The 26,995-nt window shown below is 39.5% G+C and overlaps 2 protein-coding genes across 8 annotated transcripts; both read left to right on the top strand.

Annotated features, from left to right (window-relative positions):
- The first annotated feature begins 3,408 nt into the window (after positions 1–3,408).
- Positions 3,409–16,623, top strand: LOC103148500 (SWI/SNF-related matrix-associated actin-dependent regulator of chromatin subfamily E member 1). Of its 2 annotated transcripts, XM_007567303.2 has the most exons (11): positions 3,414–3,637; positions 5,379–5,433; positions 5,553–5,596; positions 5,898–6,002; positions 8,492–8,572; positions 8,907–9,038; positions 9,293–9,464; positions 12,598–12,770; positions 12,883–12,984; positions 13,377–13,638; positions 15,417–16,623. In XM_007567303.2, exons 2-11 carry the CDS (start codon positions 5,427–5,429, stop codon positions 15,620–15,622), a joined length of 1,284 nt encoding a protein of 427 aa, XP_007567365.1. In that variant the 5' UTR covers positions 3,414–3,637; positions 5,379–5,426; the 3' UTR covers positions 15,623–16,623. The 2 variants fall into 2 exon arrangements, with proteins under 2 accessions (XP_016534754.1, XP_007567365.1); XM_016679268.1 differs by lacking the exon at positions 8,907–9,038 and having other exon boundaries at positions 3,409–3,637.
- Positions 16,624–17,047: 424 nt separating this feature from the next.
- ccr7 (chemokine (C-C motif) receptor 7) lies at positions 17,048–25,053 on the top strand. 6 transcript variants are annotated; one of them, XM_007567302.2, is made up of 3 exons: positions 17,048–17,115; positions 21,701–21,747; positions 23,713–25,053. In XM_007567302.2, exons 2-3 carry the CDS (start codon positions 21,724–21,726, stop codon positions 24,826–24,828), a joined length of 1,140 nt encoding a protein of 379 aa, XP_007567364.1. In that variant the 5' UTR covers positions 17,048–17,115; positions 21,701–21,723; the 3' UTR covers positions 24,829–25,053. The 6 variants fall into 6 exon arrangements, with proteins under 6 accessions (XP_007567364.1, XP_016534757.1, XP_016534755.1 ...); XM_016679271.1 differs by lacking the exon at positions 17,048–17,115 and adding an exon at positions 17,171–17,388 and having other exon boundaries at positions 23,719–25,053; XM_016679269.1 differs by lacking the exon at positions 17,048–17,115 and adding an exon at positions 17,172–17,388.
- Positions 25,054–26,995: the final 1,942 nt, after the last annotated feature.

The raw sequence follows: 26,995 nt of genomic DNA, 5'->3' as shown, positions 1-26,995 counted from the left end.
CGGTATCGGTGATCGGCCCTCATGGGTGATCGGTATCGGCAGGAAAAAACCTGATCGGCACATCTCAAGTTAAAACATAAATATATTTCAAAATGTTCACATGTGAACTGTTAGAGAAGTCAAAGGAGCACTCCTCATTTTTGATGTCTAAATTAACATAAAGCAGATATAAGATCCTGTGCCAAAAAGGAACAGAAAAAAAACCCCTTTTGAATAAAAGCTTCCAGGTGCCAAATAGCAGGGTCTGTTTCTGCATGCACGTCTCAGCCATCTAATGTTATGATAAGCAACATGTGGAAGAGTTCTCTTACTTTTTTCACATCAGCGACAAAAAAAACGGTTAAGCTTTTGTCTCTTGATCAAAAGTGAGAGAAAGCATTTCCAGACAACTTCTGAACTTTTTAAAATTTTATAAAGGTAAGCATAAAAGAAGAATAATTTCCAGAGATGGGTGGAGTACCAAAAATTATACTCGAAAATGAGTATAATTTTTGCTTTAACATACTTAAAACAAAACTAGTTACTACACTTCTGATTGTTTCGTCGTCTGACATGTTCTTTCTTCCTGCCTTGATAACCTTGGTTCACACCGAATCCAATGTGAAAGTCAATTAAACAGACAGGCTGCTGATACTGCTCAAGGCAGCAATGGAAGGAAGAGCTCTCTAAAGACACCTGACAATAATCTGAGGGTAGCAGCTTCTAAAAATATCACTCCACCATCCACTACCAGAGTAAACTTTCAAGTCTGCTTAGTTCCACTGCCTGAGTCTATTTTGGAGAGCTCTATGGGCTTAAGAACCGGGCCTGAAACTGCTTTGGGGCAACATCTCCATCGGGCTGGTTCAAAATGTCACAGCTGCCCCTGGGCATCCACAATCCCACAGCTGAGCCCAAGAGGCCCATTATGAGAGCTAGTGTGCTTAGCTTATAGGAAGCATGTGACCTCCTCCCCCACCTCCAGATGTACTTCGCTGCAGGTGTTTGACAGTATACTGTACAAGGGCCGGACATTCCTACTGTGGACTTAGCCGCCTGCCTTTTGCGCGCAGTTCTCTGAGCACCACACCTGGAGAGAAAAATCACATCAGCATCATTAGGGTGCAGGTCAAGCAGAATTAAAAGGAGCTCTTGTAGGCGTGCAGAGTAAACAGAAAGAAATGGGGTCATAATGAACACAGTCAATTAAAAGACCCCAAACAAATGCTATTCAGGTTGAACGGACTGAGATATAGGCTAAATCCTGCGGGCTTAGCACTGTTATTTTTAGGCAACTCACAACTATAACTGTTGACCTGGGCAGCTCTCACACAATGCGAACAAGAATGCAAAGTATTTCAGTTGGAGCAACAAGGGAGCAGCAAATAGGTCTCAAAAGCTTATGGCCTGTGAAGCATCCATAATGTCATGCCTAATATGCTGACACAAGTAATTGTGTTCAGGTGCATCTCAGTAAGAGAGAACATCAATGAATAGTTCATTCAGAAATTCACCTCAAAAAGGGAAACTTATACAACATACAAATTAATTATGAACAGTGTGAAATGTTTAAAGGGTTACTTCTTATGTTCTTACAATTGTGGCTTGATTGACATCAAATATTTAGCTTGTAAAAAACATTAAGTAAGTATCACATTAGAACAATTAAAAAAAGCCTCAATCAAGAAATGTTATGTCATGGCCATTTTATAGCTTACACAATCATGGCGAAGACTGCTGACTGGACAATTTTCCAGCAGACAGTGTGAGTCATGGAAAACCTTCCATAGAGAGGGCAAGTCACAAAGGGATATTGCTAAAGAAGCGAGCTGTTCCAAGAGTATTTTATCAACGGACACTAATGGAAAAATATGGTAGAAAAACTTGCACAATCAACAGGGACAGGCAAGAAATGTAAAACAAAGGTCAGTCGAACTGCAGCTGGAGGCACAGTTTCGAGAGTCACCACACAGACGCATGGGTGCATCAAGCTCATTTAGCTGGTGCAATTGGCTCCAGATAATCAGAGCACTCCAGTAAACCGCTGAATAAAATTTCCTAATAATGTTGACACAGTCAAAAAGCTAAAGACTTAGATATGCTTCAAAATATTTTTAAAAAGTCACTCTGTTTGGGAGATTACTATTAAGGGAAGACTCAAGAACTATGCAGAGTATCCAACTGTGTTTGGATATTTTTAAACCATGTTAGTTTTTTTTTTATTGCATTGTTTGCTTCTTCCAGTTTCAACTTAAGAACTCTTATTTATTTAAAGGAAATAAGCAAGCACAATATTCCCATGATAAATCATGGGGGAGGCAGTATGATGTCAGGAGGACGGGAATTTGGTCAGGACTTTATTTATGTGGTGTCCCAGATGTATCCAGGGACATTGGCTATTATACCAGCATTCCTTGAGTTAAACCAAACCTGAACCAGATCATGTCAGAAGCATCTTACCTGAGCTAAAGAGAAAAAGGACGGGGCTTTTTGCAAATCAAGAAAGAATGCAGAGGCAGAAAAGTCAAGCTGCTTAAGAACGGAATGGTGGTCAGCTGTGTTTTATCAAGCTCAAAGTTAGCAAAGGAGTCTACCAGGAAATAATAAGCAACTTCATACTGCAGACAAGCTTTATGGAGATGGTGATTCAATTTTCCAGCAGGTGCTGGCGACCTGCCCATACTCCCCAAAATACCAATACAGTATCTGATTTTATTGTTGTGGTATAATGGACCAATAAAAAAAAGCCTGACCTAACCTCCATAGAGAAACAATGGAGTCAGATCAAAGGAACATGAGCACTAGACCCAACAACAGAGACAGAAGTGGTCACTATTAAAGCAAAATGGGCTTCCTTGCAAACTAGGGCTGGGTGTTATTAAGAATCTCACAATTCAAATCAGTTCTTTGGTCACAATTTTATTCAATATTGATCTGATTCAATATTGATTTACGTGTTTCCGGTATTGATCTGGAAAGAAATCAATTGCAATGCCAAAATGAATTTATATTGCAAAACTGCATTAGTGCAGTAAATTGTGCCAAAGGGCCCTGGACCTACTAATTATAAAGTTTACATGTACATGTCAGAAGGTTGACATAACTGTTCTAAAGTCTTTTCTTCATTAAACTTTAATTCTAATTGTTAGAAAGCATGATGGCAAGGTTTTCATTAGCTGTAATACAACTGCAACAGACTATATACAAGAAATTTTAAAAAGATAAAAATATAAATGAACTTTCTCAGTGACTTTCAATCTATTCATTGTACATGAATATGGTTGTTGCAGATCGTAGTTTTCTGTGCAGAAATCACAAGACAAATATTCTAACAAACAAGCTATCGATACATTCCTTAATGTTTTGACTGAAAGGCTATGTCCAAGAAGAAAATATGTCCATTTGCAGTTACATTAACAAGAGAGAGCTACAATACTTTGAGTTTAGGGCGATTGCCATAATCGTCGAGCCGAGGCACGGGTGTTCTCACGAGAGAGCTAGGGAGGGGGTGCATTCTGGAGGATTCTGCAGCAATCATAGGAGAGGACCCCATTTCATTCGTTTATTGTGGGGGATGTTTTCTTTCCCTTCTCAGCTAGATGGTTAGCCCCCTCCGTGAAACCCACAACATAGTGGTGGGGGGCTGAAGGTTGTAGTGGTGAGTTTTCCGGCTGTCATTGCAGCAAGCTGGCATTTTTTTTTTTTTGCCTCCACTTGAATTTGAGTTAGTTTACGTGTCTGTGGACGGTTCGACTTGACGCTGCATGCTGTTACCGTGTCTGGAGGTGTCCTTTTCTTTTCATTGAGGTGGCTAACCTATTAGCTAGTTAGCGCTAATGTTAGCTGATTAGCTTCATTAAACGTGGCACAATTATAATCACAATAAATCCAAAGTATACATAATAAAGAAGCCCCTCAATGAACATGTAGCCGGCGTTTGTTTTTGAGTAGCTAACTAGAAATTCCTTCATTAGCTATTGTCGGTTACTGGCTAACGTTAGCGTGATAGCTAACTCCCAGCTAGTCCGTTTTGAGAACAATGAAAACCAGTCAACATTACACTGTTTCACAATAGCAAGCATTCCAATACATTCACAATTTAAACATTTAAGTCCGAGACGATGTTACGCTGTCAGCAACGCTGATTCACTATCACAGGGGCGTAGCGTTTCTTTTGACGGATTAGGAGGTGGGGGATCCGAAATTTGGGATGGGGGAGATGGTCAGCCCAAGACCAATTAATCATCACAGTTTCAATTTCTTTAAATTTAATGAACACTAAATGAATCCTTACTTCCAACCATGTCTTGGTGAGCTTTTGCTTGTTTATTTTAGGGTGACATTTAGAACCTATTAAATATAAAAAGTCACCCAACACAACATCTTGTATTTTTTTTGTATGTTTAGTCGAGTGATAAAATGTACTTAAAAAAGATATTAGGACACATTCATTAGGTCTCCTACAGAAATGTGCTTAAACATGAGATACTGAATTACCTAAACTCAGACTCAGACCTCATGATACCAATATTAGCTAATTCTGATTTCTCTTAAAAAAACAAAAAAACAAAACAACAACCTGTAATTAAATAAGACATAAAAAAGAGCATTCCAAAGCTTTTCTGGCCTAGAACGACCATTATATTCTGGACATCATGCTGCATACATGTAGTAGCAGCTGTAAAACAATGCTTTACTAATATTATGAGCAAACTTGAAGAGATCATTTCAGAAATAATCAAACATTGTGAGTCTGGTGTGCTAAAAAAAATCAGTTTTAGTAGGAATATTTTCTGGAGAATGTGACTCGGGGATACCTAAGTCCAGCTACCATTCTGCAACTTTTGTTGCATCCCTTCTCCAATATGCTTGAATTTCCTCATTAATGACATTCTGATTCCACCAGTAAAGAAAAGCGTTACTCATAGAGGAAAGAGGAAGGAATTTATTGTATTGACCAGATTAAAGTTAGAACACAGTAGCTTGAATCATTATTTAAAAGTAGCAGGAAAACTGAAACATTTTGTGTGATCGTGATTTACCTGAGACAGTACAGGATATTTTGATAAAGTAGAAAAGGAGAAAACATGCCAATGAGGGCATTCAGCCATTGATTCGTGTATGTTGCGGAAGGGATGCATCTAAAGGTTGCAGGCGAGTAGCTCTTGTTGGTAACATATTTGTCCCAACCTGGCATTGCTTTGTCTGAAATTGCATAAAGAAAGAGAAAGAAAAAGCATGTGCTAACATGTTGAAATTTATAGTAATGTCTGTGTCTTCATAACCCAGTATGAATGTAACTTTTGTGCTTTTTCTTTTATAAACATCTATCACTATCTTATGTCACATCATCTGTACAATATAAATTGTTGTCATGATGTCAAACTTGCGCGTTTCAGATTCAATGACTGGAATTGACTGAAACCACCGTCTCGCTCGCTGCAAAAATGTCTAGTAAGTAATTAGAAATAATTGTAACTGATAGAGACCACCTTTACGAGACAATATGGAGTCACTACAGTCCCAATTATTGAGCCTTTCCTGGTTTTTGTGTATTTTTTAATTCACAACAGAGAGACCATCCTATGCCCCCCCGCCTCCTCCTGCCCCAACGACTGTAAGTATACAGGTCGCTCTAACTAATATGAGTACCACATGGTAAAGTTACATCTTTAAACACACACACTAATGATAAACATCTTCTCATGGCAATTGTTTTCCTTGTATTATTAATGAAAGTTTGTTTTGCATCTTTTCTACTTACTTAACCCCCCAAACCACCATAAAATCGCTTCTTTCATTTCTTTTTTTATGTAATGGGCTGTTTTTTTCTTTTTGTTTGTTTTTGTGTTAAATCCTCCCACTGGCTGTGTTATGTCATTTCTCATTCATATTTATGTCTTATTTGTTTCCATCAGCAAATGCCCAACACACCCGGGTTTGTGGGGTACAACCCATACAGTCATCTGGCCTACAACAACTACAGACTGGGAGGGAGCCAAAGCAGCAACAGTCGGGTAACGGTATGAATATGAGCCAAGTGAAAACATTGTGACTCGGTACATTAATCAGTTGGAAAGCTCATACCTGTCATCAGTTATTTTCCAGTGAAACTTTGATTAGTAATTAAACCAAATAATGCAGGAGACTTTACAAACATCATTAGAATGTCAGCATTTTGGTTTTGTTCTGATCCAATGAGAAGGAAAGATTTTTATTTATTTTTTTTTAACACATCTGCTTAAAAGTAAAATGCTGCCAGGCAATTCGTGTGAGATGTCTGCCTTATTTCATTTCTGAGACTGAACTGGAAATATGCGTCATGCCACAGTCAAACCTGCAGTAAAACAGTCCATCTGTGTCCATTCAGATCCCACCTTCTTTTCTAATTCTGCATTTCTGACAGCCATCTTAAATAACCCATGCCTTCAGTGTTGCCATGGCATTGCAGACTTGCTGCTCAACATGGCTCTAGCTGCTGAGCAATAATTTAGTTGCTGCATGCAAGTGGTGGTTAGCTGACTTTGATAATGGCATTATGTCTCGCTATGGGCTAATCTCAGTTTAAATTAGATTTTTTTTTTCTTTTTTCTTTTTTTATTTCTCATAAGCAGCCCAGTTCCCTGATTTCTGCACAACCTTCAACTGTTAAAGATGTGCATGTCTTCTAAAAGTGCACTGAGGCGACTTTGTTGTGAATTATAAGAAAACTTAATTGAACAGATTAAGTGATGTTCACTACAGTTTTAACAAAATCCCATTAACAGGCATGGCCTAGTATAAAATTATTTTGCATATACTATGAGTTTAGGCACAAACAAAATGCATATTACTATCAAATAGTTTTAAATTATAACAAAGGAAATCAACAGTTAAATCCTGCTAAAATAATCTAACATATTAATTATTACTAGTAGAATAATGCTTTTTTAAAAAAAACCCAAACATTTATTTGTTGTTTTCATATGAATACATAGACTTGAAAATAACAGGATTTGTGTTTCTTGTAAATGAAGGAAAGCGGCACATTTATTTCAGGCAGCTGATGGATAGTGTGCAGCAACCAGTGAAAACATAGGTCTTAGACATCCCATTGTAATTGAAATAGTATGACGGAATAATTTAGCAGTTTTTAAACTAGTAACCAGCCCGCGTATAAAGAGGATTCATCTGGGAATGATTATCATTTCATATTATATATTATAATGTTTCTTCTAATGAAATTCTTACTAATTCTTCTTTCTGTAATGTTAAACAAAAACAACAAAGGCACCAAATATGTGAAAAGATTCAGTCATCACAACCAGATTCATTGATCTTGCAGTGCAAACTCTACATCAAAAAACGTATATTTTTTTTAAACCTTGCAGTGACGTTTTAATATTCTGAAGCAAATTCAACAGGTAGTCAAAAACGATTGTAGCGTGAAAGATCTCTGAATGGTTAGATCTTTAGTGTCCTCGTCTGTCGGAGATGCCGCTGCACTTTTTCAATAAATTCACAAGGCGAAACTCACAGCAGAGGTCATATCGGGGCACTTTTCCAGACGTTTTCTCACCAAAAATGACACTATTTTCTGAGCTCTACATTAAATATGACGCTTGGGTGAAAATGCTGCAGCAATTCAGCACAGCAGCTCAATTTCTAATGACAAATTTACAGTTTTTAAGGCCTCTTCTGTGTCGAGAGACTCTTTGGAGATCTTCCATATCAGCTTTGAGCCACCAAATACACTTTAGTTTTGCCTCGAACTGCAATCACCACCCCTTCATCTAGCCGTTATTCTATCAGAGGGGATACACCGCCAACTCTTAAGAACCTGTAAGAAAATACTTTCCTGGAGCTGTTTTTCCCAAAAGTTGTTACCTTTCCACCTAAATGCTCCTCAAAGCATTTGATCCTTTGAGGAGGATCAAATGCTCCTCCTCGCATTTGATCTACATTTCAACTAAATACAGATGGTGCAGATTTCTCTGCGAGGTTCATCCTTGTTGTGAGTCACGCTCTGAGTTGGCCGACTTGAAACAACAACATGCTGGTGTCGAGGTTTGACTGTCAAAATTACATTGCTCTTTCTGCGTCACATGTGGGTTTAATAAGCCCACGCCTCACATTTGCTCCATTCTTCTCTGTTTTAAGTTTCTGCAGGATAATTTAAAAAATGTGACATTTCATATTTTCAGCAACAATAGGAGAATCATCAAAGCTTCAGAGGATAATTGTCGAGGCTGTTATTCACAAATGGTCGAAAAGCGATTACGTTTGGTTGTCAGGGTAGAAATCCAGAGTTTGGAAGGTGATTTAACGTATTCCAGGTCTCCTTGTGAACATGGCAAAAGTGTAGTCGCCTCTTTACAGCCAGCTGATCAGCAGTAGGTAGCAGAGTGGGGGGGGAGGGCATTATAGTGCATGACAAGTCCAGTTCAGAGATACAAGTCATGTTTGAACACTTCATCTTATTGCGCTAAAAGCTTGAATAATTCAAAATCGCTCTTTGTTTCTGTTTTATAAGAATTCCTCTGGAATAAACATCCCAAAGCCCCCAAAACCACCCGATAAGCCGCTGATGCCCTACATGAGATACAGTCGGAAGGTGTGTACACTCTTTAAAATCACTATTTTTGTTTTTTTTTTAAAAATCATCATTTTGTGTGCTACTGACAGGCTCGTTTTATTTTCTTTAGATATCCTGTAAACTCAGTTAGATGCACCTTTGTTTCAGATGTTTAAAGTTGTTAAGCAAGGTAAGATTTGAAGCCAGAGATTTAGGTAGGAGTGTCAACATCCTAGTGGGATTTATCCGCTTTGGATCTGGAACTTAAAGCACACGGCCTCCTCTGGTTTGTGACCTCTCTGCAAAGAGATAACCACCCATAGCCCCTCCAACCCAGCCCAACCCCACACCCATGTCTGGTTCTCATCACCAGGTTTGGGATCAAGTAAAAGCCTCCAATCCTGATCTGAAGCTATGGGAAATTGGGAAGATAATCGGTGGAATGTGGAGGGACCTCACTGATGAGGAGAAACAGGATTATTTGAATGACTACGAAGCAGAGAAGGTTGGTTGTTTTACAGAGGGGTGTGTATGGGGTTGGTGGGTGACAAGTAGCTGTGTCCCCGAAGGTTGCGGGTCACCCCAGACGTCGCTCCTTCTTTCTACCAGTCATGAGTAAAACCTCTTTTCTTGTTTATTCTTTGCTGATTGAAACAACCAACCACATGTTGAGTCTGCTTGCTTTTTTTTTTGTTATTTTTTTAAAATTTTTTTTTTTTTGCTTTTCCGGTGTCATTCCTGTCATCTTTTCCGCTGTAGATTGAGTATAACGAGAGCATGAAAGCCTATCACAACTCACCAGCGTACCTGGCGTACGTCAACGCAAAAAGCCGGGCCGAGGCTGCTCTGGAGGAGGAGAGTCGCCAGAGGCAGTCCAGACTGGACAAGGGCGAGCCTTATATGAGCATCCAGCCAGCAGAGGATCCAGACGGTAAGGCCACTCAGTTAAATGCTTTGTTGCCCGAGGTTTTGGGGCACGGTGACAGAGCTGTAATTATTGCAGCCCGACCACACAGATTTACAAGCCTCCACTCCCTGAAAGTCTCTTTCTCCCCTCCTACGCTGCTACATCCATCCTCAGTTTATGTAATTCTACCTTTGAAATGAAATGTTTTTTCCTTCAAGTTGCGAATGAAGACAAATTTTGTTTTAGTTTTGCACCAGCGTTTACATTCTTGAGATCGGTTTAGACATGATTACCAAATTTACATTCTTTTGTCTGTTGTCATAAAGTCTGATACACACGCGCGCGCACACACACACACACACACACACATGCGCACACACACATAGATCTAGACAGCATAAGACATTTGAGTTACACCCACCTCCAGGAAATGATGCTTGTCTGGGGTCGGGCTGGGTTACAGTAGAAGTTAATGATGTGCAGGAAAACTACAGATAAAACAGCTGCTATTTAGAAACACCCCAGACCATTAAAAAAAGTTAAAGCCGACATCCCAGCGGGTCACGTACTGAACAAGCTGCACGTATGGCAATAATTAAATAAGGTTTAGCTCTCCGGGTGGCAACATAGTCACAGATTATGTTTTATTAATAAAACCCTTTATGATAATCCGCTCCTAATCTCTTTCCATAAACAACTTCTCTCTCCCTCTCTTTCTTTTTCTCTTTTTTGTTTTGCGTTTTTTTTTTTTACTTTAACCATCGAAACAGGTTGTAACGTTTTCAAAAGCTCATACGGGCAGTCAGGTAAATTGTTGTTTTGTAGCTTTGTCTTGGGTGTAACTCGATCATTAATCTCAGACATTTAAATGTTTCTGCTTTTACTAACACCTTGAACGCTTCCAGCAGACTGAGGTGGGGAAAAAATGAGGACACGATGAGGGATGATGTTGAGTGAGTTTCCCACGTGTTATTGAGACGTACCTCTGCCGGATTTGTGAACCAGAGACAAGCTTAATTCCCGCACAATACCTTTAGAACCTGTCACCCCTCTTGAATGTTTCCTGTTGTGGCGGGAGAGCTCCTATATGTGCTCTTTGAAGTTTTCATCTTGGCATGTGCGACTCGTTTCTACTTTGTTGTTGTCAGAGCTTCACATTTGCACAGTTGTTGCACAGCAGCAGCAACAACACTGGGCGGTTACCAGCGAACCAAACAAAGCTACAACACAGTGCGTAATTAAGGCCTTCAAAATCCAAAGCTATCAACACATTGGTAATATAATGTGATGATGCAAGTGCTCAGCCGTGTTGTAACATTTATATACATGCAGAGTACTCCTCAGATTAACTTGGAAATATGTTAGAAGGTCGTTAAAACACCAACGGTTACCATAATTTAGTGTTTCTGTTGAAGGGGTCTGAAAAGGTTTTCCACGTCACAAATTTAATCATTTTAAAGTGCCACAAATCTGAGGATTTTTCACGATTGCTTTAAAGTACATAGCGTTCACTGCGTTCATTCGCTGCTTTTTCATCTTTGACATTATTTTTGCTTGTCTTGACAAATGCAGTGAAATGCTTTCCTTTGTTGTGTCATTTGTCTCTCAGAATGGATATTTTATGCTTGACGTTGCATCAAAACATGACGTATAGAAGCAATGAACCCCAGATGTTCAGTCTTTTCCCCCTGAAACCTAGAGAGAAAATTCTGGTCCTGAAACGAACTCTCTGACTTGTAATTGCATGTTCAGGTAGTGTATGTTAAGAGGTTTGGCTTGAAAACAAGGTTTCATAATTAGTCAAAGCAATTGCCAAAAACTATTAGAAAGCTTACTGTGTACCGGGAAAGGCAGTAAAGTGAGCTACAAATCCATTTGACTCACGAGCCAAAGCTAAAATAGAAAAATCTATTTAAGTTGTTTAATGTGTATTTAGATTAAATATGTAATTAGGTCAGCGAGTTATTAGGGATTTTTTTTTTTTCATAAATAATCACGTGCCTTAATTGTTTAGACTGCTGGCTTATGATCTGAGGACAGTTTTGGGATAAGGAGCAGCTGCTGATAAATTAAAACTAGAGTGTATCTTAAACATTTGTCTCCACACAGTGACCCGTAATTAACTCCTAATCCTACTGCAGCAACAATAATAGGTCATTTCCCTTTAAAGTGTTTCTATATAACAGCACATATATTTATTGGGATGCCCAGTGAATGTTCAGACACCTTACGTTTTTCTTGCAGTAGCAAAATTTCACATCAAACAACATAAGAAGAAAACAATATAGGGCTAAAAAGATACATATTGTAAAAATCTGCCACTGAGAAATATTTTGTTTTGTTAAAATCCCTTCTTCTGTAATGAATGCCAAAAGAATTTCTAGAAAATAATCAATGAATTTTTTTAAAGCTCATCAGAGTGATAATGAGCTGTTAGTCATTTCCTTGGAGGATAATGAAACAAATGATAAATACTGTATATGAAAAAGCAACTTATGCCCATCGTGAAGCATAGTAGAGGATGTGTGATGCCATGAGTTGTTTTGATCAAACAGCGTCTTTGGGAACGTTGATAGACCACAAGGCGTCATCAGCTCTTGAAGTAGCAGGACATTTGAAAGAAAATCTGATGGGATCTACTAATTAACTGAAAATGGGTCATTATCGGGTCTTCCAGCCCGGTATCGATTTAAAACTTATGACTCAATAACACAGAAATCATTTAAACTCCAAAATCAACCGTCTTCCATTTTCAACTAGCGTTCAAAATCCTATTAAAAACTTGTGGAAAAAAGCTAGAAGGAAGATAATATAAAAGACGACTTTGGACTATCTTTAGCACATTACTGAGTTAATATGCTCCAATTAAAAGTTTGGGATTTCTTTTTTTTTAGCATTTTAATGTGGGTTTTTGCTACTGCAGTTAAGGGCAATTTATTTTCAGGTTGTTTTTTTTTTTTCTTCCCCACATTGTGGGAATTGCAGAAGACCGTGTTCTCAGCTAAAACACTACAAATACCGATCAACATCCCGCCTTCCGTTTGGACACAGCAACTCTGGCATCATTCTGTAGTGTACCATCAGTAATTTCCTAGGACGCTGATACGGATCGAGTCCTGCATTTCCTTCAGCAACCCGGTGTGTTTGTTGTCTCCAGACTACGACGACGGCTTTTCCGTGAAACACACAGCTGCTGCTCGTTTCCAGCGCAACCACCGCCTGATCAGCGAGATCCTGAGCGAGAGCGTCGTCCCAGACGTGCGGTCCGTCGTCACCACCGCCCGCATGCAGGTCCTCAAACGCCAGGTCCAGTCGCTAATGGTGCATCAGGTGAGATCAAAAAGCCGCGGCGTCGCATAACTCTGGGTTCTGTCTGCGACAGCTTTGCTTTCATTGACTCATTATTTTATTAACTGTGGCGCCTGGATGTCCTGCTTCGCAGAGAAAATTGGAGGCAGAGTTGCTTCAGATTGAAGACCGCCACCAGGACAAGAAAAGAAAATTCATTGAAGCCACAGAGTCGTTCAACAATGAGCTCAAAAGGGTATGGCATCTTTTACATTAAATGAGGTCATTGCTTACTTGCACGCGAGCTTCAGTTTGCATGCCGCATGCAGCTTGGGCCCTGCGCCAGTGTCAGTCTGTCCTACACAGCTGGGGCTAACTCCATCCACATGTCCTCATAATGCTGTTGCTGTCATTTATTATTTGAGGGCCCTGCATTAGTCCTGAATGCAGCATTTGGCTTTTACAACAGGTGGCGCCATTTATCCTATAAAGAGCTCCTTGAGGACACAACATGCAGCAACACATGTTTTAGTTATCCAAATTAAACTTTCATTGATCTCGTTGTATACAGTTTCTTTGTGCAGAGCGTCCACATGCAACAGCAAACACGTTTCTCATTCATGTTTTTTTTTTTTTTTTTTTGTCCAGTTGTGTTGCATGAAGGTGGAAGTGGACATGGAGAAGATCTCTGCGGAGATCGCTGCAGCGGAGGAGGCGGCACGTAAGCGGATGGCGGAACGCGAGAAGGACGGTGGGGACCGAGGGGGGAGAGAGGCGCCCACCTGCGTCTTGGCAGAGGAGGAAAAACATGTTTGCGCTACACATGGCAAAAAGTCCCAGCCGAACTCTCACAGTGAAAGCAGCAGCAAGGAAGGAGAGGACACAGAGTCGAATGCTGCAGATCCCCCAGGTGAGCAGCGGCCGCTTCTGTGGTGGTGCGCAGCCTTTATGCAACTTTGTGAGTAATTCGTGGACATCCCAGTTGAGATGGTGCGACCGCGATACCAAACTGACTCATTCTGGATGGAGCACCTGTAAACAAGGAGTCTTATGTTTTCATTTCCATTCAACACATAGTTGAAAACAGCACTCCTTAGCAGGACAAAATGACACACAGTGCCTTGCAAAAAGAATTTACTTCAATTTCAGGTTTTGTCACGTCGCAGCCAGAAACTGCAGTGCATTTTACTGGGATTTGACGTGACAGATCAACACAAAGTGGTATGAAGTGCAAACTCGATACCTTAAAAATTTGTTACCCTTACCAATAATCAATTGAAAGTTACTTTTGCAGTTTGTCTCTAGCAGCTTTGCACATGTAGGGACTGAAATCGTCTTAGTTCAAAGTGTCTTCTTAGCTCTGGCTGTATGCTTACGGACGTTGTCCTGTTGGAGATTAAACCTCGTCTCAAGTTTTAAGTCTTTAACTGCTTTTGTCCTCAGATGACCGAAACCATCCACACAGGATGATGCTGTCACCAACAAGCTTCATCGTGGTAGTAGTGTGTTCATGGTGACATCAAGTATTGGATTTCTTTCACACGTTGCATACAGACCAAAAAGTTATATTTTGATATCATCTGACCCTGATCGCATTCTGTCATGCGGTTGTGGTTTCATCATGTTTGGAGAGCTTGGTTAAAAGTGGTTATTATTCTATTGACATCTTCACCTCTCCACTGGTTAACGCTCTGTTTCAGGGCTGCAATTAATGATTATTTTAATTATTGATTAATCTATTGATTATTCTGACAATAAATTGACTAATTAAATAAAAAAAAGGCACATGCTGCACATTTTTTAATTAAGACTTTTGGTAACACTTTATTTGAAGGGGTGTGCATAAGACTGACATGACACTGTCATAAACATAACACTTGTCATGAACATAAAGAAGTCTTTATGAATGTTTATGACAGTTGTCATGAAGTATCATTCGGTAAATAATGACACTTTTAATGCAAAGTTGCTCTAAAAGTTGCATTGAAAGTCCATTAAAAATGCCAACTTTGCATTACAATATTAGCTATACAATGAAAGAAATAACTAATTCAATTCCCTTTGTACGTTTGATTAGGATGCAGCTGCAGCTTCAAAATACCTCTAAAACCAACATCCGAACAGCTTGTTAATTATTTTTTGAATTAATCGATTAATGATTGGATAGGAAAAAGTGCTTTTTTTTTTTTTTTTTTTTTTTTAACAGACTTTGAATCAGGTGAAGCTAAAACTGTGGCGCTTGAGGAGTTTTGGAACGAACATATTCACAAAGAAGTTTTTTTCTATCTTAAATGCAAAATGCATAGATTTTTTTGCACAGATTTGGCTTAATTGCTTTTCTGAATATGTTGTCCTTTTAGCAAATGAAATTTATTTGAGTACGTATAGTCTAGTTCGTGATTGCTAAGGTAGCTTGTGATTCATCAGAATGAATCTGATTGTTTCAGCCCTGCTCTACTTGCAGCAGAAAGAAGCAAAGTATGAGGATTCATATTTGGTGTTACTATTTTAAGTAGTTTCTGTAGGGAACATAGAAAAAAAAAAGCCACTTAAATCAATTTTCCAGCTCCTTGTAGTGCAGAACTGTTTCTTTTTTTTTAATTTAGTAACCAAAGAGATGTGACTTATGCAATAATTTGAAAAGTATTGATTAGCTAGGTTTAATTCATTTTATTTTTTCTAATGCAGTAAAGCAAAAAGCTTCAGAGGAGATGGAGGCCCATCCAGGCAGCGAGGAGGGAGCGTCAGAGGACAAGGAGAGCGTCCCCGAGGGAGCCATGGAGGAGGGAACCAGCGACAGCAACACGGGCTCGGAGACCACCTCCGCGCAGACAGAAGACGCCACGACCAGCGAGCCATCAGAGGGACCCGGCAAGGCGAGGGCAGCCCACTGAGCTCAGCGGCAAACAAGGTGGAAACCGCTTGGCTGCCACTCCATCTGCTTGACTCTCTGATTACAGAAATTGCACAATCTCATGTTTGTTGTCAACGTGTAAAAGCAGCCATTCAGACGGGCTGATTGCTTAACAAGCCTGAGACTGCAGTTGAGGTTACAAACCTGAAACTTGCAGACACACAGTGAATACAATAATAATAATAATTAAAAAATAAATAAATAAATGAATAAATCTGCACTCTAAGTCGACAAAGCAATGACCTTGTCTAAAATCAATGGCTGCTACAATTTGCCACAAAAGCCCACGTGAAGGCACTATATTTTCGGCTTCTTTGGAAGAGTGCACACAAAGCCCTTCATCAGCACATATTGAAACATATCTCTAGCACTATGTCTGGCAGACAAACAAAACTGCTCAGTGTTACGTTTAACTTTGTTCTTTGTGTTGTAATACCATTGTTGCTTTTATTGTTTTGCATGTTGCAGGTCAAAAAAAATAAAATAAAAAAATAAAAAATGTCGTTGAAGAGTGAAACTAAGTGACCATCTCCTTGGCAGGAGAATATTTGTTTACTCTCTGGATCAGTATTACAGTAACAGTATTGTCTCAGGAGTTTGTAGTCATTTAGTAGTAGTTACTCTTTAATTTATTATCAGCATTTTTATTATTCTTGTGCATTGGGTGCTCTAGGTCCAGCTCGTCTTTAAGTATATATCATCTGATCATCGATGCTGTACAATGCTAAAGTGTTCTAAAGTTTGCTGGCTGCCAATCAAATCAAAAGCAGTATGCTTAGAACATGTGTTTGTTTGGATCAGTATTGCGGTTTTTAGCAGGAATCTTTTACATGTCCAGTTAATGTGTACATGGTGTAACGAGGTTTGCTTAAACGTGAATTTTCATGTTGTAAAACGGTGAGAACACTCATTATTAACATGCGGTCTTAAGATGAATTTCATTTTTGCATATTTATACAAATAAACTTTTCTACCCTGAAATGCATCTGTCTCTTTGTTTTGGAAAACATGTCTGAATTAGTAATATATATTTAAAATACAAGTTGGCTCCTCAGGTGCATCTGTCTGAGTAAATTGAAATATCAAAAAGTTTATTTATTCCAACGATGCATTTCTTTCAACCAAGGCATTTTCCCTGTTGTTGTTTTTTTTCTCATAAAAAACACTTTTTAGTCATTTTGTCCAACAGATTCTCCCACCTGAGCTGTGGATCTCTGCAGCTCCCCAGGAGTTACCACAGTGCTCTTGGCTGCTCCTCTGGGTCAATTTCTCATTGGCTGGCTTTTCGCTTTAGGTTGGCTGGTTTGCAGATGTTCCCTACATTTCCAAATGAAGGATTGAGTGGTGCTCTATGAGACGTCCTAAGCTTAGAGTGCTGATTTACAAACAACCCTCCCCACTCTGTGCACCAGATGGAGTCAGAAAAGCACCTCTGATTGATAGGCGGGGCAGACAACCATCAATCAAATGCAGGTAAGACAGAACACTGCCAAGGTGCCTGTGTCTATGTTCCTCCTGCTACATGTCGGCTCTGTGGGTGGCTCCTCGTGTTCTTGATCTGCTCATTTGAGATCATTAGTGCCATTTTACAACCAGTGACTGGGATTTTAATTGGTTTTTGGGTGCTACACCTGCCGTGTTTTTAGTGCTGTTGCCCTGCTGACGTTTTTAATTGCAGCTGGAGTTTATTGCGGTTCCCGCCTGCTAATTGCTCCCTCCTTGGGTCGGCTGCGTCTCCGCTCCTGAGTAAGCTACCAGCTATTTAGATCCTAATTTTATCTTACCTGAACCCACAATTAATGGGCTCTCGCTCTGCTGTGGGCGGGTTATAGTCTGCACGCTGTTTTAAATCTGCAGCCCTCTGGACGCTGTCTTGTCTTGCTGATTGGACAGTGCAATCAGCAACTCTGATTGGACTGACCCTGCTGTAAAGGGGTGTAAAACTGGACATGAACTTTCCACTTCTACACCCCTGATTTGTTGTATTTGCTTTGTTTGGATTATTGAACTTACTAATGTGTTTTCCTTTATTTCGGTTTGATTACTAATTTGTTGTTTTTATTGCATGTTTTGTATTTCTTTTGTCTGACATTGTCTTCCTCACACCTTTCCTTTTCTTCTCAGAGACCAAGCAGTATGTCTTAAGCCACGGTTAAGGCATACATACTACTCATTAAAACATAGTGGGATCATATTTTAAGGAATTGTTAAAATATATATTGTGTAGAACTCAGTCTGTCTTCGTGAGCAATTATGAACCTCAACTTGTTGGGTACAAACACCTCCCAACTGATGTTGTTGCACTTTAAATAAAACTTTTAAAAATCCCATATTTTGGGTTCAAAAATATTAATCCATAGCCAAGTTCAGCCAACTTATTGACTATAAAATCCACAGCTTCCTGTTGCTGCAAAGCATGCCTCAATCAACACCCATCCCCCACTACATGTATCATTGCACGAGGTGTTACTACTCATACTGTGTTTGGGTTTCTTCACTTTTAGTGTACAAGGACTGAACATTTCAACTTTGAACGCCACTTGAACTTGCTTTCACTAAATGTAAGCTAAGTACACTGAAGGAAGGAATTTTGTAACGGGTTTAAACCAAGTGCCAACAGAGCAAAAGTAAGTGGAGCGAAAATCCTGTAGGCAAAGCCGTCCAACAAAGATATATCTGAAAGTCACCAGTCAAAGAGGGTAACTTCATTTCACAGCATTACCAGCTCTTGGTGGAATTTGACAGATCAGATGGTTTGTGTTGTGCAGTTGCTTTGCATGTGGGGTATACAGTGTCCAGCTGTTGAAGCGACACAAACGCCATCTGTTCATGCCATCGAGACTTTGACAGCCCAGAGGCAACAGATCCTAATCTTGGTCATATTACTGCTGTTATCACAATTTGGGGAGACATGGAGAAAGATTTTATGTTCCTATGTCCACATCCTATATCCACGTCTCACCCATTTTGAGACAGCTCTCCACCAAAGGGTTGGAGCATTTAGAATGCCATCACTTGTGGGAATTTGCAGTGCCCTGTTCGTCCAACCAGTGGGTGCATATAAACGCAACATGTGTCCATGTGGACCCAATGGTTCCAGCTGCAAGTCTTTGTTTTTGGAGCCTATGAGTACGTGAGGAGACAGTACAGTACACATATTGTGCGCCTAAAACAGACCACAAGTAGGGCTGTGTGCAAAACATGGAGATTTGGTAGTTTATAACGTTAAGGCAACATCAAGGCAAGAGGACCATTCTCGCCAATGTTACTCCTGTCATTATGGTTGACGTAGTCACAGGGTAAAACCTCAAGCCTTAGTGCCACATCAGTGACATTTTGTATCCTCTTGTCTCATCCCATCTTACAAAAGGTAATTCCCATTCATAAGGGGAAAATGTGATTATAGGAAAGAAAATACTAACAGCTTTAGTGGCCCAACCAGAATCCTGACTTTAGTCTGATAGAGAATCTGTGGAGGGAGCTAAAAAAATTAGGCTAATGGAAAGGAAGGCCTTCCAACCTCAAAGACTTGGAGTTCATCACCAACAATAAATCATCAAAATGCCAGTAAAAACATACAAAAAGATTGGTTGGGAAATATAAGAAGGGTTTTATTGTTGTAAAGCCAGCAGACTTTGTAATCATGGTGATACAGTCACATGATCTGTCTGTACAGCTTTCAGCATTTTTTAAAATTGTATTTCTCGCACATAATACTCGTACTAACATGACGTAATTTCATATTGTGGCTTGTCTTGTGTTATATTTGACTAATTCATTCATGTGATAAGAACTAAATGTCTTTTCTTGTGGCGTTTTGATGCTTATAATCTTATGATTAAAAAAAAAAGGTTGTAACCTACTTTTTTTTTTTTAACCCAGACAGTAAATGATCGAAAACAAGGGTTCTGGGAGCTCAGTGGTTTACATCTGTCTCTGGCTGTGGCATGCAGGGTATTTGCAAAGAGTATGTTTATCCTTTGCACAGTACAGGTAAGGGAAGTTGGTTAGATGAAAAGGATTTGTTCTGATTTCCTGTTTTTAACACTGAACAAAAAGTGTGCTCACTTGTGCATGTAACAAAATTCAGCACCGATGCCTCGAGGAAAGTCGCACACTTGACTGGAGACGTGAGCCGTTTGTGCCTGTTATGAAGCTGCTGGGATCAGATTTACCTTAATCTTAATCTACGATTTGCGTTAGATGTGAATGGTTTGCTCTACACTAAAACTTTTTTTTTCCTTTTTTCTGCGCTGTGGTTAAAACTGCCTCAAGTGAAAGCAGAAAACACAAACCACAAAGGCACAGGTGTGCAACAGTCTGTGCAGGTCTGTTTCGAAAGGTTAATTCATGCATGGTTCCTGCTGCTGTCCAGTACAAACACAACTAAAAGATGCAGCAAAACAGGGTATAAAAAAGAAAAAAAAATTACACATGCACAACAGTAGCTCATAGCGGTAACACATTTTTTTGAACAGCCACACCAAACCTCCTTCTTAAAATACAAACGCATTGTTTGCGAGCTCTGTGAGATAAACTCCTCTCTGCTCTGTGCAGGTTTCTGTCTTAGCATCCTTTAAACAGCAGTTTGTTTTTCATTTGCGTATGATTCATACCAAGATACGAGCACCTGCTGTTTGTCAGGTAATAACTTATATGAAAGCAGGAGTAACACAATGAATCATGGCAAAAGAAACTTTCAAAAGCAACACAAAATGTTTTTTTTTATTTATTTATTTTTTTTAATTTGAATTAAATGCACACAAGATGCTTCCACAGTCATTGGGTGAAGATGTCATCTGGCTCAGCACTCATATTTTTTTTTAATATCTTGAGTCAAAGCGGTCAATTTCTGCATCATCTTGGTCACATAAGGCTGTTTATGGCTATAGGGAAACATATTTTGGCTAAACTAGACTTTAAGCTGTGTTTTTAAATATCTCTTTTTTTTTAAATGGAAAGCAGCATGTGCTTTGCTCTCTTTCTAAATGGAGTTTGTGGTTAGCCGAGTTCTCACATGATTTTTGAGGGTACCGAGAAAGGAACATTTCTCGTGAGAGGAGACGCAACTTTTTTTTTTCATCAACAAGGGAAACCACCATCAAACACAGATACTGAGTGTCAAACTGTGAGTGGCTTTCAGTCAATATACCTGCTGTTGGTGGTAAGTACCTTATCAGTTAACATGAGCTGTGGTGATGGATGATTGGGTTTGATTGGTTATTTACAACCTTCGGATTACTTTTTCTTGTTTTTCGGTGATGAAACTGGTTAATCGCTTGTCATTTTTAATGCCGGTATTGTTCTGCTAGCTGCTATTCTTTGGAGTCAGAGTTAAAGCCACAAACTGTGCTTGTAAAAAAGCATGACAACTCAGAAATCCTTGCACATATGTATGACTAGGTTCTGTCATGGTTAATTTTATTGATTTTGGATAAAATGGAGCAAAACCCGACTCCCTTTATCCTCATTTATGAACCAACAGAGGAGCAATGTATTATTTGTGAAATACCACTACCTGTACAAATGCAATGTGAGAACGGCTATGTATATACAAGACATATAAGCAAATTTTCTCTTAATTGTAGTTATCCTCATTTGAAAAATGAGAAGTTTCCTGCAGTTTATTTATTTATTTTTTTGCAAGAGTAAAACCGAGCTACTTGTGATGATGTATTTCTATATGAAAAAAAAAAAAAAAGAACTGATCTTTTTACTTGGACTCAAAGCTGCTAACTTCTAATAACAACAGTGCTACCAATAATCTCACTTGCTTCAAAAGGGAAAACCTGTGAATTACGTACTTACAAAGAATTCTGACTGTAATCAGTAGAACTAACCACAGAGAGTCCCAACTTAAGGGAAAATTTGGAAAATCAGAGAGAGATGCTCTTGAAAATGTCATCAGATAATGTTCACATGAGACCGTGTCTTTGACTGAAAGCTTAGGAGACACACGTACATCTTTCAGTGTGAAGATCTGTCGTGGTGAAATGCAGTGCTAGACGCTGAGCGGCCGCCTAACTACCCTGCTAAACTTTCTCAACGTGTTTTTCAGGTGACCAAAGTCTTCAAATAACCATGATGGAAATAAATATAACAAAGGTAAGGGAAACTCTAAATAACAATAACATATACAGGTACATCTCAATAAATATAATTGTTGAGTTAATTTACCTCAATTTACAAAATAAAACTGACATGTTGTGTAGAGTTTGTTGAAAATGAATGTTTATGTCAATTTATGATTCCAGTAATTGAAAACCCAAGATTCAACCTCTTAAGAAGATTGAACTTTTATGCAGGACAAAAAACCTGTTGTCTGTGTGTACAAAAATGTACTAATTCACCTAGTGAAAAGCATGTCAGTGTACTGTAAAGTATACACAATACTTTGCAAAGACTTTTGTTTTGCATGAATTACTGATTCGACGCTGCGTAGCATAAAGGTGATCAGAATGTGGCACTGCTGAGCTGTAAAGAAAGGTGGGAGAACTCTGCTAGAAATCGTTGGTTCGTCTATATTTTCTGGTCTGGAGCCTCTCATGCTCCTCTTGCTGGTCAGTCAGTCAGTCACAGTAGTGCTGATACTTTTGTGAGCAGGTGTGGACAAATGCTCTTACTGAAAAATAAAATCAGCAACTCCATGAAACTTGTCAACAGAAGGAATTATGAAATGCCCTAAAATTTCCTAGTTGATGAGGACATGATGGACTTCTTGTTTGTCTTACCCTTGTCGACCAGTGATTGTATACGGGAGAACAGTTATGTCAAAAGTCTTCCTCATGATTGCGTATGCCAGAACATAACACTGTTTTTGTCACATGGTGTTGTTTTTGTTGACGTTATATCAAATTACCTGAGTAACTAAATTTTGGGTTTTCACTGGCTGCAAACCATGGACAGGAATCAGTCCTTGCCTTATGCCACTCTGTGTTTATTGTATCTGATTTTCTTATCTTTTGAATTGCTTGATTAAAATAAACAAACCTTTCTGTTAAATTTGAAACTACTATGCCATCAGAAAGTATTGCTACATCGTCACCTTTTCCACAGATTGCAAGGATGTTTTCAGACAGCCAAGCATAATATTCACATAAGTCTTCACACCTTTTGCTACTGAATTTAAAACTGAGCTCCAGTTCACTTGATTTCCTCTGATCATCGCTGAGATGCTTTTTCAATTTAATTGAAGTCCACCAGTTGACAATTCATCTGACTGGACATGATGCAGAATAAAACAAAACTCTAGCAGCATTGAACACCCCTAGGAGATCGACATTATTTTGAAAAAAAAATAAAAAAAAAAAAAATAAAAGTTTGTAACTAGCAGCACCCTTCCAAGATCTGGTCGCTCAAACAAACCGAGTAACTGCAGAAGAAGGTCTTTGATCAGAGAGGTAACCAAGAACCCAATGATCACAAAGGTGGAGCTCCGGTGTTTCCTTGTGGAGATGGAAGAAGAATACAGAAACACTACTTGATGAACATGGCACCCTGCTTGAATTTTGTCAAAAAGGCTTCTTAGAAAATGTCGGACAAGAAAAAAAAAATAAATCAAAATTCTCTGGTCTGATGAAACCAAAACAGAACTTTTGGGCCTGAACTCCAACCATTATGTCTGGAGGAAAAACTGTGTAGCATGGATGACTAGACCACATAAGGGGCATGAACCAAAATGTGAAAATCTGCAAGAAAACCTGCTCAAGTGTACAGAGGAGCAGTAGATTAACATGATTTTGATAACAGTATTTGTACATCGTTCTGAAAACTCTTTTTGCCTTATTATTCTAAGCCACTATGAGTCGAACATAAAGAAATAACACTCAAATATATTTTAGACTCAGTCTATAAAGTGCAAAAGGGTGTAAATATTGTCTTATGGCCCTGCATTAAGACGCGCCTGTAGAGGTTGCATCCACACAGAAGGATTCAGCAGCACTAATCCCTGCGTTTCCTTTTGTAAGTGTCATTCCCTCTGAAGAAGTGAATTTTTAAATGTGCATTAAACCAGTAAGATTTGCTGAAAAGCTCATTATGTCACTTCTTCTTCTTCTTCTTCTTCTTTAGTTGCAGTCCTCCACGTCTCAGTACCTGGAAAATACAACATTCTTCTTGGACAATTTTGATTACTCGTCTACGTCCCAGGATTACTCTGACTTTCCTGTGCTTTGCGACAAAGAGCGAAACCGGCAGTTTCGCCTCTGGTTCATGCCGCTCTTCTACTCCATCATCTGCTTGCTGGGAGTGGCTGGGAACCTGCTGGTCATCGCCACTGTCTTCTACTTCAAGCGCCTCAAGAACATGACAGATGTGTACCTGCTCAACTTGTCCTTCGCTGACCTGCTCTTTGCCCTCTCGCTCCCCTTCTGGGCAGCCAACTCCATGGCAGAGTGGATTCTGGGGCTTTTTGTGTGCAAAGCCATGCACACCATCTACAAGGTCAGCTTCTACAGCAGCATGTTCCTCCTCTCACTCATCAGCATCGACCGCTACTTTGCCATCGCCAAGGCCGTCTCCACCCACGGCCTTCGCTCGAAGGCTGTCTTTTTGAGCAAGCTGTCCTCCACTGCCAGCTGGGTGATGGCGCTGATCTGCTCCATACCAGAAATGATGTACACCAATATCAACAACAACACCTGCGATCCATTCTCCACCAAAAACGATAAGCTCCGAGTTGGCTTCCAGTCCAGCCAGATCGTGTTGGGTTTCCTCGTTCCGCTCCTGATCATGAGCTTCTGCTACACCTGCATCATCCAGACGCTCTGCCACGCTCGCGGCTTTGAGCGGAACAGGGCCATCAAAGTGATTCTCGCCATTGTCATCGTCTTCCTGGTCTCCCAGATGCCTTACAACATCATCCTCTTCTGGACTACAATCGTCACAGGAGCCGGAGGAACAGAGAACTGCAACTATGACAACGGTCTCCTGTTTGCCACCGACATCACGCAGTACGTGGCCTTTCTGCGTTGCTGCCTGAACCCCTTCGTCTATGCCTTCATCGGCGTTAAGTTTCGTCATGATGTTCTCAAGCTGCTGAAGGAAATTGGCTGCATGAGCCAGGAAAGGTTCTACAGATACACCTGCGGTCGGAGGAGGAGCTCAGCTGGCCTCGACACAGAGACTACCACTTCCTTCGCTCCTAAAGGTGTCAACCCCACATGCAAAGAGCTCGGAATGGACTAATACAAACTGTGTATTTTGTCAAAGCTTATCAGCTTGCCGTGTACATAGCAGAAGTTATATAATTGCAAGTTGTTTGAGCTACGCTGCCTTGTCTTGTTCAGGGATTTGTTTGAACAGACTGTATTTTGAAAGTTCTCAGTGTTAATAAAAAAAATGCATATTTTAAAGGATAGTGAAGGATTTGGTATACTCAATAAACTCTTTCTTTATGCTGTTTTCAGTGCATGCAGTTTAAATTCCAAATAAGACCAAAACCCTCACGTCTTCCACCGCAGACTACAATAAATCAGCTGCTTAGGCCAACGTCACAAGCTTGCATGAAGAAAAAAAAGCAATTGAAGAAATAGAAATGCACTCACACACGTTTGAAACCCGCAATTTTATTTTATTTTTTACAGCAGCTCATTTTCAAATAACATGAAAAGATAATTTTTTTTAAAGCAGGTGACAGACACCGTTTTACTAAATACCAATCTGTTTTTTTTTAACCATTGCTGTTCCACAGGATTTTGGAAAAAGATTTTTACAGATCGATTAGATGACTTCTTTGAGGACACAAATTACTTTCTGTCAGTTTTGTTTCAGAAAAGAATCAGAAGATCAACATTTCTAGGATGACTCAAAGGCTGCAACGAAATATATGCAGCAGAAAAATCTATGAGCTTAGAGTATTTGATAGATCGTAACGTATTATTTACAAAAGTGGAACATCGTGGCATCAGAGGGGTTCGAGTGAAATATGCATCGATGGCTGCGGTTGTAACGTGACAAAATGTGGAAAAGTTTAAATGGTGTGCGTACTTTTACGAGGGACTTTATAGACCATTGCGAGACATCCTTTACATGAGGAAAACACCTACGAAATTTCTCACACGCATGCATTCCTTTCCTTAAAACTCATTTCCTCAGAGCAGATGTCAGGATTTACCATGAATCCTCGAAGACAAGATGGGCTCACCTCTTCCCATCATCAAACTCTTATCTACAGTCAGACTGATGTGCACAGAAAGGCATTAGTCACAGGAAATCAGCAAAACAAATGTACATTGTTTAAGGCTGTTATAGTTTAGGTTGACATAAGAAAATCTTAGGAAAGGTCTTTATTAGCTTCAATCAATCAATCAAATTTTATTTGTATATCTTCACTTAGCAGCAGCAGAAAATAATTTACTTGTGAAGACAAGGTGGAGAGGATGAAGTTCACAGATGAAGCTAATGCAGATTTAAGTTTATTACTTTAAATAAGAAGCTGGCTTTGTTTTAGCATTTCACTTTCTGCTTTTGGATTACGCATTTTATATAAAATATGCGTGCACTGTAAGTATTTGGGATCATTCTTAAAAATTGGAAAGTTTTGACAAGAGCGTGCGATGCAGCGCGTCAAACGAGGACCAGAACATTTGCTGGGAGGCAAAGGGAGGTCGAGTAAGAGCAGAGGAACTTTTATTTAGCTACAACAAATCCCAAGCTGCCAGGCAGGTAACTAAAAACCAGGAATCCAGAACGGATGACGCAGGACCTGAACCTGGCACAGGACAAAACAAGAACTAACACAAAGCATGAGCTAACAAAAAGGAAAAATACATACTGGTGGGAGTGACTCTAAAAGGAATAGGTGCGGTAACTGGCAAGAGAAAGGGGAAAAACAGACAACAAGAGAAACCCAGGATACTGACTGGAAATAAAACACGAAATAGGAACATGCTGCTGTTTAGTTTACAAGTAACATTAGATTCAACAAATGCACATAATTATCCATGTCATTACACTTACACCCCTTTAACGTTTTCACATCTTTGCCATTTTAAAACAACTTTAGAGTATTTAACTTGGATTTTATGAGACAGACCTGTAGAAAGCTGCTCATAAGTAAATATGGAAAAAGTTCACCATAAATACAGCAAGAGAGGTCAGGGATAAAGTTATTGAGAAGCTTAATGTAAGATTAGGTTATAAAATGATTTCCAAACCTTTTACATCTCATTGAGCAGCAAGAGTACGACTGCAAATCAACTAAGATAATTATCAATTTTATGCGCTGATAACGTTCGAGGACCCAAATGCAAGACGGGGAGCACTGTAAATAAGCAGCAGGAGTTTTTACCGATTGATTGATTCATTGATTCATAAAGAAATTCATAACAAAAACAATTTACAAGAGAGCCAC

This window comes from Poecilia formosa, unplaced genomic scaffold (assembly GCF_000485575.1).
Source record: "Poecilia formosa unplaced genomic scaffold, Poecilia_formosa-5.1.2 Scaffold206, whole genome shotgun sequence".
In the NCBI taxonomy this organism is placed as follows: domain Eukaryota; kingdom Metazoa; phylum Chordata; class Actinopteri; order Cyprinodontiformes; family Poeciliidae; genus Poecilia; species Poecilia formosa.
Note: the sequence above shows the minus strand (reverse complement) of the source record. Positions and strands in the feature narration are given on the sequence as shown.